This window comes from Protobothrops mucrosquamatus, unplaced genomic scaffold (assembly GCF_001527695.2).
Source record: "Protobothrops mucrosquamatus isolate PMUCROS unplaced genomic scaffold, P.Mucros_1.0 scaffold3606, whole genome shotgun sequence".
In the NCBI taxonomy this organism is placed as follows: Eukaryota; Metazoa; Chordata; class Lepidosauria; order Squamata; family Viperidae; genus Protobothrops; species Protobothrops mucrosquamatus.
The window spans coordinates 87,212-97,729 of NW_015389569.1; the positions used below are offsets into that span (position 1 = coordinate 87,212).

The 10,518-nt window shown below is 43.2% G+C and overlaps 1 protein-coding gene across 1 annotated transcript in view; it reads left to right on the top strand.

The window, feature by feature from the left end:
* LOC107297942 (dymeclin) overlaps positions 1-10,518 on the top strand; it is a gene marked incomplete at its 3' end in the record, with an annotated part of 55,281 nt that overhangs the window by 13,282 nt on the left and 31,481 nt on the right. Inside the window, exon 3 of the mRNA XM_015827307.1 lies at positions 520-713. Coding sequence (XP_015682793.1) covers positions 574-713 — 140 coding nt within the window. The remainder of the gene's footprint in view (positions 1-519; positions 714-10,518) is intronic.

The following is a 10,518-nucleotide window of genomic DNA, read 5'->3' on the forward strand; positions in this document are numbered from 1 at the left end:
CTTCTTCTTCTTCTTCTTCTTCTTCTTCTTCTTCTTCTTCTTCTTCTTCTTCTTCTTCTTCTTCTTCTTCTTCTTCTTCTTCTTCTTCTTCTTCTTCTTCTTCTTCTTCTTCTTCTTCTTCTTCTTCTTCTTCTTCTTCTTCTTCTTCTTCTTCTTCTTCTTCCTCCTCCTCCTCCTCCTCCTCCTCCTCCTCCTCCAATCTTCATTCCCTTCTAGCACTGAAGATGTTACCTAGTCAGGTAATGAAACGTCTGCAAGAAAACCACCCAGCTCAGAGAGAACCAGGGATCCCTCATTTCAACCCTGAGCTACAAATATTCTCCTTTATTGCCTTCCATATTTCCTGCCAAGTACGTAACCTTAATTTTTTCCCCCCAGAAAGCGTCTTGGGATTTCTGACTTGGTGCTCTGCATTGTGGTTTTATAACGTTCGTTTTTATAGCACTTCGTATATATATTTCCAGACAGGCTGCAGGTGACGACGTTATTGTATTCTCAGTCTCCTCCATCTGATTTCAGGCTTTTCGTCCGTGACATGAAACCCTGAAAAGTGCAGCCTGGATTGAGGAGAAGATGGGGGCAGCAAGCAGCAGCATCCATGACCTTCCAGAAAACGAATATTTAAAGAAACTGACAGGGCGAGAGTCCATCTCCGAGAACGACCCCTTTTGGAATCAGTTGCTTTCTTTTACCTTTACCATCCCCACAAACAGGTAGGTGTTACACACTGAGCAATTATATTTAGTAATGAAAACAGAACAAGCAGATTCTGTCATAACACTGTGCCATATAGTGTCAACCTTGTTAACTCTGAAGACTCTTTTTTCCACCATGATTCAAAACGTACCGTGATACACACACACACACACGTACGGGTTTTGGTGTCATTTTTGTATAACTTGGCACTTTGCTGCTGCTGTTATTATATTATTGTTATCCTTGGGAGGGCGACCCTATTTTCTTGGTTGCTTTCTTTCTTTTGAGAGTGGTGCATCGGAATAATTAATAATAATAATAATAATAATAATAATAATAATATAATAATGATGATGATGATGATGATGATGATGATGATGATGATGATAATGAGGAGGAGGAGGAGGAGGAGGAGGCAGGAAACCCTATACCATTTCGGACAAACGGCTGTCCAATCTCTTCTTAAAAACTTCCAGTGTTGGAGCATCCACCGCTTCTGGAGGCAGGTTGTTCCACTGGTTAATTGTTCTCACTGTCAGGAAGTTTCTCCTTAGTTCTAGGTTGCTTCTCTCCTTGATTGGTTTCCATCTGTTGCTTCTTCTCCTGCCTTCAAGAGCTTTGGAGAATAGCCTGACTCCCTCTTCTTTGGGGCAGCCCCTGAGATACTAGAACACTGCTATCCTGTCCCCCCTCGTCCTTCTCTTCATTAAACTGGACATCCCCAATTCCAGCGACCGTTCCTTATATGTTTTAGCCTCCAGTCCCCTGATCATCTTTGTTGCTCTTCTCTGTACTCTTTCTAGAGTCTCAACATCTTTTTTACATCGCGGTAATCTTAATGAAATTCTCAGGTTTCCTAGCTAGTTGAACGAAAAGCCTCTTCTTAGGTAAAAGCCCCACAACTGGCTGCTCAAAGCAGTGGAATCCTCCTTTCTCCTGCTTACCATAATTTAGATCATCACAAAAAAGAGGTTGGTTAACTTGACTTGCTTACCAAATATTCTTGCTCTGAGCTGGTGGACATCTTTACAAACACTTTGGGAAGGACTTACAACCGCAACTGAGCCCAATTTTTCTCTTGCTAAGCAAGGCAGATGTTAAGTGAGTTTTGCCCCATTTTACAACCTTTTTGCCACAGTTGTTAAGTGGAACACTGCAGTCGTGATGGGAGTCAGGCTTCTCCCAGTGCCTTTGCTTGTTGGAGGCCATGTGGGAAGGTTACAAACGGTGATCACAGGAGCCCAGGACTGCGTAGCTGTCATAAATACAGGCTGGTTGCCAAACACCCCAAATTTTGATCACGTGACCATGCAGTGGTCGTAAGTGTGAAAACTGGTCATAAGTCCCTTTTTTCGATGCCAGTGAAACTTTGAGCACTCACTAAATGAATGGTTGTAAATTGAGGATTACTCTGTCACGGCACTCTCTGTAATGAACTCCTCATTAGTTGGTTCCAGGAAGCACAATGAGTACCAAAAACGATGAGTACCAAACACATTTTTCCCATAAGGAATAATAATAATAATAATAATAATAATAATAATAATAATAATAATAATAATAATAATAATAATAATAATAATAATAATATAACAACAACAACAACAATAAAGTCCAACCCCCTGCTTGGGCAGGAAACATAACAACAACAACAACAATAAAGTCCAACCCCCTGCTTGGGCAGGAAACATAACAACAACAACAATAAAGTCCAACCCCCTGCTTGGGCAGGAAACATAACAACAACAACAATAAAGTCCAACCCCCTGCTTGGGCAGGAAACATAACAACAACAACAATAAAGTCCAACCCCCTNTTGTGTTTAAACATAACTTGAGAGTCAAAAAGGGCCTCAGAAATATTTTGAACACCAGAGGGTGCTGATGTACGGCAGCTGAATAATTTAATTTTGGAGAGGATGTTTCAACTGCACAGTTAAGATACTTCAAACGTAAATTGTTTCCTGGATGAAATACCACAGCGTTGTCGAGAACGGCAGTCGTATACTATGTGTGCGTTTCGCTGTTGTAGTCAAGCTGGGATATCTTCTCAGCACACACATTTCTTATGAAGTAGATACAGACGCTCTTTCTTGCCTCTTCTAAATCTGGATTTAGAACCCGCTGAATGGTTTGTAGATTCATCCTGCAGGCAGATCACAGTTTATCCTCTCTTGAAAATGTTGCAGGGCAGAGAAAGATGGGAACCTAGGAATGTGGGGTTTATTTACCTGGCACTAAACCAGAAGAAAGCTTTCAACCTGAGATTCTGCAGACTTTTTTCCTTGCATGCTTTTAAAATTGCAACAACCAACCAGCCAGAAATGGGTGCCTAATGTCCCACTTTTTCCATGGGGGGGGGAAGGCTTGGATGGGGGATAAGATAAGCCTTCCTCTTCCTCCATCCCCACACAGACTTTGGTGGTGGTGGTGGTGGTGGTGGTGGTGGTGGTAGTAGTAGTAGTAGTAGTAGTAGTAGTAGTAGTAGTAGTAATAATAATAATAATAATAATAATAATAATAATAATAATAATAATAATAATAATAATAATAATAATAATAATAGTTGGAAGGGACCTTGGAGGTCATCTAGTCATCAGGCAGGAAACCCTATACCATTTCAGACAAATGGCTGTCCAGTCTCTTCTTAAAAACTTCCAGTGTTGGAGCATTCACCGCTTCTGGAGGCAGGTTGTTCCACTGGTTAATTGTTCTCACTGTCAGCAAGTTTCTCCTTAGTTCCAGGTTGCTTCTCTCCTTGGTTAGTTTCTCCATCCGTTGCTTCTTGTCCTGCCTTCAGGGGCTTTGGAGAATAGCTTGACTCCCTCTTCTTTGGGGCAGCCCCTGAGATATTGGAACATGGCTATCATGTCCCCCCTCGTCCTTCTCTTCGTTAAACTAGACATACCCAATTCCAGCAACTTTATATGTTTTAGCCTCCAGTCCCCTAATCATCTTTGTTGCTCTTCTCTGTACTCCATCTAGATCAGGGGTAGTCAACCTTGGCTCTTTTATGACTCGTGGACTTCAACTCCCAGAATTCCTGAGCCAGCCAAGGTTGACTACCCCTGATCTAGAGTGTCAGCATCTTTTTTACATCGTGTAAAAAAGTGTTACATGTGAATTCACAGCACCCACAGCTCTTTCCTGAACTTTCCTGGGACTTCTGGATGCCAAACGGTCGCTCATCCTTTTTCAGGATCAGGATTTGGCGTTCCATCTGAGTCCTTCCGTTTTATTATTCTGTCTTCCTGAAGGTTCCAAAGTTCTGCTATCAATGATTATACTTATCATGCTGCATGATGCGTTGTATGTATGGGAACCATCCTTGTTAAGTGAGCTTGCTTAAACAGTAATGGTTTCCCGACATAACCCTAAGCTTAACCAAGCCTTCTTGGCCACAAACAAACTTTCTTTAGTGCCTCCTGGAAATATCTAGCCTCATAACAGTAACCATTCATTCATTTGTTCATTGTTTAGATTAATCTTCTGTCTACTCTGTGTGCGCTCTATTTTTAATTCCAGTCACATTGCTTTTTGCCTTAGCTGGTAATAAGTTGATAATAAGTTGTCCAAATATATGATAAAGAAGGCGAGATAAAAATATAATGCAGTAATAAAAATGGAAGGGGAGAGTGGAGGAAGAGGAAGGGGGAAGGAAGAGGAAGAAGAAGAATCTATTTTACACAGTCTGCTTTATATGAATCAATACAACAGAGGCAGGATAGGACGCCTGTGTAATAATAGTGCCTTAGTTTTTCCATCCGTCCATCTTGTATGCCGTCCATCTCCACAAGGGCAACTCTGTCCATCCATGCTATCATGGATACGACTGAGGCAGGGGTAGGCAACCTTGGCGCTTTTATGACTTGTGGACTTCAACTCCCAGAATTCCTGAGCCAGCCATGCTGAGGGGAAAGGGAGAGGTTTCCAGGCTGAGCCATGTTGGCTCAGGAATTCTGGGAGTTGAAGTCCACGAGTCATGAAGGGGTCAAAGTTTCCCTCATGCTGGCTCAGGAATTCTGGGAGTTGAAGTCCACGATTCACAAAAGAGCCAAGGTTGCCTACCCCTGGTCTAGACTCTAGGCCTAGGGTAGGGGTCTTCAAGCGTGGCCCTTTTATGACTCGTGGACTTCAACTCCCAGAATTCCTGAGCCAGGCATGCTGAGGGGAAAGGGAGAGGTTTCCAAGCTGAGCCAGGCTGGCTCAGGAATTCTGGGAGTTGAAGTCCACCAGTCATAAAAGAGCCAAGGTTGACTACCCCTGCTATAGGACAATGACATAGAACCTGGGGGTGGAGTCAAGAGAGGAATTAGCCTGGAATCTGGTTCCAATAAATGGTCTAAATCTGAATGAATGAACGAACGAATGGTCTAAGTCTAAGTGTTCTTGACTCTTATCAAGCGCCAATTTAATGCTGGCCGTTAGTTGACCGATTTTTATGTATGAGCATGAGCAATAAATCAGCTTAACTAGAACTTCACAGGCGGCCCTGATTCTTCGTGCCCGATTAAGTGGTCTTTGTTTATCCTGCACACAGAGCTCAGCTTGTGCTTATCTTTCGTGGTGACAATGTTTTCTGTCCTACCTGATCTTCTGATGGGACCTGTGCTTAATTTGTGAACTTTATTGAACAGTGGAGCCCAGCCTTTAAGTCCATATGGGCAAGAATCTTCCTTTATGGCTATCCTCCTATTTCTGTTCTCCAGGCAACATACGCTAACCGCACATGGACGGTGGGAGGAAAGACCTAGTTAAGACTCCTTGGGCCTTGATTACTTTTATGGCATACTTGCTCTGACACATGTGTGTGTTCTTTTCTTGCTGGAAAGTATCAAAATCTAAAACAGAATTTGCTAAAAAAACAATATGCTTCCCTGAATGCATTCTGTTCCACTTTGTTCTTTCCCCCTGGGTTTTTACAAACCTTGAAGAACAGGACGTCTGACCCCTTAATGGAAAATCATAAAAATAGCTAACTTTCATGTTGCTTGAATACAAGGGTATTGNGTGTTCTTTTCTTGCTGGAAAGTATCAAAATCTAAAACAGAATTTGCTAAAAAAACAATATGCTTCCCTGAATGCATTCTGTTCCACTTTGTTCTTTCCCCCTGGGTTTTTACAAACCTTGAAGAACAGGACGTCTGACCCCTTAATGGAAAATCATAAAAATAGCTAACTTTCATGTTGCTTGAATACAAGGGTATTGGGTTTTTTTAAAGAAAGGGAATGCGATAAATTACTGGTAGTTCTTACGCATTTCATTGTTATTTTCCTGCAGATAGTTTATAATAGTCTGTATAATTTCATAATACGACTGTAGGGAATAGGGCAATTATTTTGTATGTGTGTGTGTGTGTGTGAAAGATCATAAGGAAGGTATGATTAAAGCACTATAATATTCATGAAGTTACTAAAAGGTAAGTCTAGGATTAAAAATAAGTTGGGGTATTTAATTTATTTTTACAGACAAAGTATTTAATAAATGTCCTATACTAAGGGGGATTACATACATCAGGGTTTTATATATATACACAGTATATAATAAAGTTGGAAGGGACCTTGGAGATCATCCAGTCCAACTCCCTGCTCAGGCAAGAAACTCTATACCATTTCAAACAAATGGCTGTCCAGTCTCTTCGTAAAAATTTCCAGTGTTGGAGCATTCACCGCTTCTGGAGGCAGGTGGTTCCACTGGTGAATTATTCTAACTGTCAGGAAGTTTCTCCTTAGTTCCAGGTTGCTTCTCTCCTTGATGAGTTTCCATCCGTTGCTTCTTGTCCTGCCTTCAGGCGCTTTGGAGAATAGCTTGACTCCCTCTTCTTTGGGGCAGCCCCTGAGATACTGGAAGACTGCTATCCTGCCCCCCCTCGTCCTTCTCTTTGTTAAACTGAACATATCCAATTCCAGCAACCGTTCTTCATATGTTTTAGCCTCCAGTCCCCTGGTCATCTTTGTTGCTCTTCTCTGCACTCTTTCTAGAGTCTCAGCGTCTTTTTTACATCGTGGTGACCAAAACTGGATGCAATTATTCCAAGTGTGGCCTACTAAGGCCTTGTAAAGTGGTATTAACACTTCATGTGATATGTTGATGTCTTTGCCCAGGGGTAGGCAACCTTGGCTCTTTTATATGACTGGTGGACTTCAACTCCCAGAATTCCTGAGCCAGCCATGCTGAGGGGAGAGGGAGAGGTTCCCAAGCTGAGCTATGCTGGCTCAGGAATTCTGGGAGTTGAAGTCCACCAGTCATAAAAGGGCCATGTTTGAAGACCCCTGGTTTAAATATTTAAATATTTTTTCCTCATGGTCACATGATTAAAATTCAGGCATTCCAAGCTGAGCCATGCTGACTCAGGAATTCTGGGAGTTGAAGTCCAGGAGTCATAAAAGGGCCCAGGTTGCCTATCCCTGTCTTTGCCTGTCTCAAAAGGCCCGATGCTGGGCTGAGAGTGGCTGCACATGTTGACGTCTTCCGGTGCTTGGGTGGCTGTCGGCTGGGGGGATCTGGAGTTGTGCAGGGGTCACAGGGAGTTCAAGTGTGACTTCTGGACGAAAAGATTCAAAACGGTTTCCTTCACGACAGTCCACAGATAATAGAAAAGTTTGTTGTGCCTACTTATCTTAGAAGACAGAAATGATTGACTAGCTGTGGATGAGGAAATGGATTTTTCCTGCCTTGATAGTGGGAGATGGCCCAAGGCATTTTTTTTCTCTCCCCCTTTGATTGAAAAAATTTAATAGGAAGGAGCGGTCCCAGCCTTGTAATACTTGGAACAAACCAGCAAATGGACGAGGCTTTTGAGATGAGGAGGGGGTGACAGAACGTACCAGAATAGCAGACTTGGAAGGGACCTCGGAGGTCATCTAGTCCAGCCCCCTGCTCAGGCAGGAAAGCCTACAGTACCATTTCAGACAAATGGCCGTTCAGTCTCTTCTTAAAAACTTCCATTGTTGGAGGACCCACAACTTCTGGAGGCAGATTGTTCCACTTCTCACTTGTCAGGAAATTTCTCCCTAGTTCTAGATTGCTTCTCTCTTTGATTAGTTTCTGTCCGTCGCTTCTTCTGCCTCAAATATTGGAACATTATTTGTCTGGATTTGTGTAGAAACAGATGCTAAAAATTTGTCTGGTGACATTTTGTTGCAAATAAGGCAAAATATTTTAATTGGGCTTTGATAAATGATAAGTAGCAATAGCACTTAGACTTATATACCGCTTCATAATGCTTTTACAGCCCTCTCTAAGCTATTTTATAGAGTCAGCCTTTTGCCCCCAACAATCTGGGTCCTCATTTTACTGACCTCGGAAGGACGGAAGGCTGAGTCAACCTTGAGCCCCGTCAGGATTGAACTCCGGGCTGTGGGCAGAGTCAGCCTGCAATGCTTTATTCTAACCACTTGTGCCACTGGGGCTGCTGGTCATTTATTGATCAAAGGTTTACTTCGATATTAACCGACAGATCTGAGCTTATTCAAACCTATGTCCCCAAACTGTTCAATTCACCCTGGGGAAAAAACTCTTCAAATGGCAAGGCAAAGCAAAAAACGTTGGTGTCAGTTTAAGCAAATTAAAAGGTTGCTTAATTCAACCTCATGTTGACCGTTTTGTCATTTTCTGCTGCGAAATGTTGCGAAACGTTTAATGTTAAGAAACTCTGTTAAGATAATAGTTATCATAAACTCTGCAAAGATTTCCCAAGAAACAGCAGCAGCAGCAGCAGGAAACACCCCTCAGTTAACCTAAGAATGACTTTATCAGAAAGAATGCAAGTGTGTAATGTACACAGCGGAGAACACAAATCCCTTGGAAACTGTCTTTTAGGCTGCCTCTTGCGTTGGTAAACAAGAATCACTACCCTGCGGATGGATGTTGGAGTCCTTTCCGTTCTATTTCAGTGTATGTTGTCAGGACACTTTTAACGTTATCCTTACAGTCATGCCGATTATGACAGGATAGGAAAATATTTTTAGCTCTCTGCTGCCATTAGTTGGTACTCAGGGCATCCATGGATGCCAGCTAGCAGTCAGAAGACGTGATGAAAACTTCTTAATTTCAGAACACACAGACAGATTTAACTATAGTTTCAACTGGGAAAACTGAACATCCTAGACCGAGCCAAGTCCATTCCTGGAAGTCTGGCGCTCAGACAAATTGGCCATCAACTGGGACACTGAGATAAACAACGTCTACATGCCATTCAGAAGAGACCATCCACAAGCCAATGAGGAAACAAAAAGAGCAAAACACCTCACGATAACAGCCAGATAAAATGAGGTTAACACCAAGATTAATATTGGACCAACAATCAGGAAGTACACAAGACTCCACACAGGGAACTACCAACTCAGACAAACAGGCTAACGGTGAACAACAGCCCAACCAAGGAACCATCAAGACCATCCCCCACCGACACTGACAGGGCAAGTCACGAATAGATAAGAGGAGAGCAGATCCCACTCCCTTCCAGCACTGATGATGTTACCTAGGTTGGTAATGAAACGTCTGCAAGGAAACAACCCAGCTCGGAGTGCACCAAGGACCCCACAGTCGTCATCGTCGTCGTCATCGTCGTCGTCGTCGTCCTCCTCCTCCTCCTCCTCCTCCTCCTCCCTGCAAACCCCACTCCCTTCCAGCACTGATGATGTTACCTAGGTTGGTAATGAAAGGTCTACAAGGAAACAACCCAGCTCGGAGTGCACCAAAGACCCCACAGTCCTCCTCCTCCTCCTCCTCCTCCTCCTCCTCCTCCTCCTCCCCCCTGCAAACCCCACTCCCTTCCAGCACTGATGATGTTACTTAGGTTGGTAATGAAACGTCTGCAAGGAAACAACCCAGCTCGGAGTGCACCACGGACCCCACAGTCGTTGTCGTCGTCCTCCTCCCCCTCCTCCTCCTCCTCCTCCTCCCTACTAGCACTGATGATGTTACCTAGTTGGTAATAAAACGTCTGCAAGAAAACAACCTTGCTGAGAGAGCACCAAGGACCCCACGTGACATGATTTTCCCAGTAAGAGAAGAGACGAGCAGCTCAGAACGGTGCCAGGGAGTGGACAAATAATTTATTTGCCTTCTGTGGTAGTTACCTGGGACGAATCCAAAAAGTTTGTTTCTCAGTGTCTTTCTTTTTCCGTCGATGTTGCTAGGGTCTCCTGTTGGAGCGGATATTTACAGTTCCTGCTTTCAAAACTTCATATGGATCAATCACTGATAAGGTCAAATCCATGGTGTCTTTAGTTATTAAGTGTGGGTGAGTATTTTTTTTAAAGTCAGCTGTATCTCGGCTAAATACGCTCCTGTGCTTGAAAAAATACCGTGTACCCCCTGTAGCCAGTAAATTTTTGAAGTTTCAGAAAGCAGCTTGAGGTTTAACAGTGCCCCTCTATGAAAAGGACCTATACTGAAGAAACTTGTGTTTTGTTTTGTTTTCTTTTTTTGCATGGCACGGATTCATTTCAATTGAGCCTTTGTAGAGGTTCTAATGCACAGGAAATGTCATAAAGATGAAGTGTCAGTTCGCTGATTTCCTGTCACTTTGTGAATCTTTGTAGATGACACACGGGCTTATTTTCTGTCCAAATAGGTAAAATCTTTGCCTTTGTCGTTCTCCCAGAAATCAAACACACCTATCTAGACCCGCTCCAGTCGGGCTTCAGACCGGGATACAGCACGGAAACGGCATTGGTCTCATTGGTGAATGATCTCTGGAGGGCCCGGGACAGGGGCTATTCCTCTGTCCTAGTTCTTTTGGACCTCTCAGCGGCTTTTGATACTGTGGACCACGGTATCATGCTGCGGCGTTTGGTGGAGTTGGGAGTGGGGGGC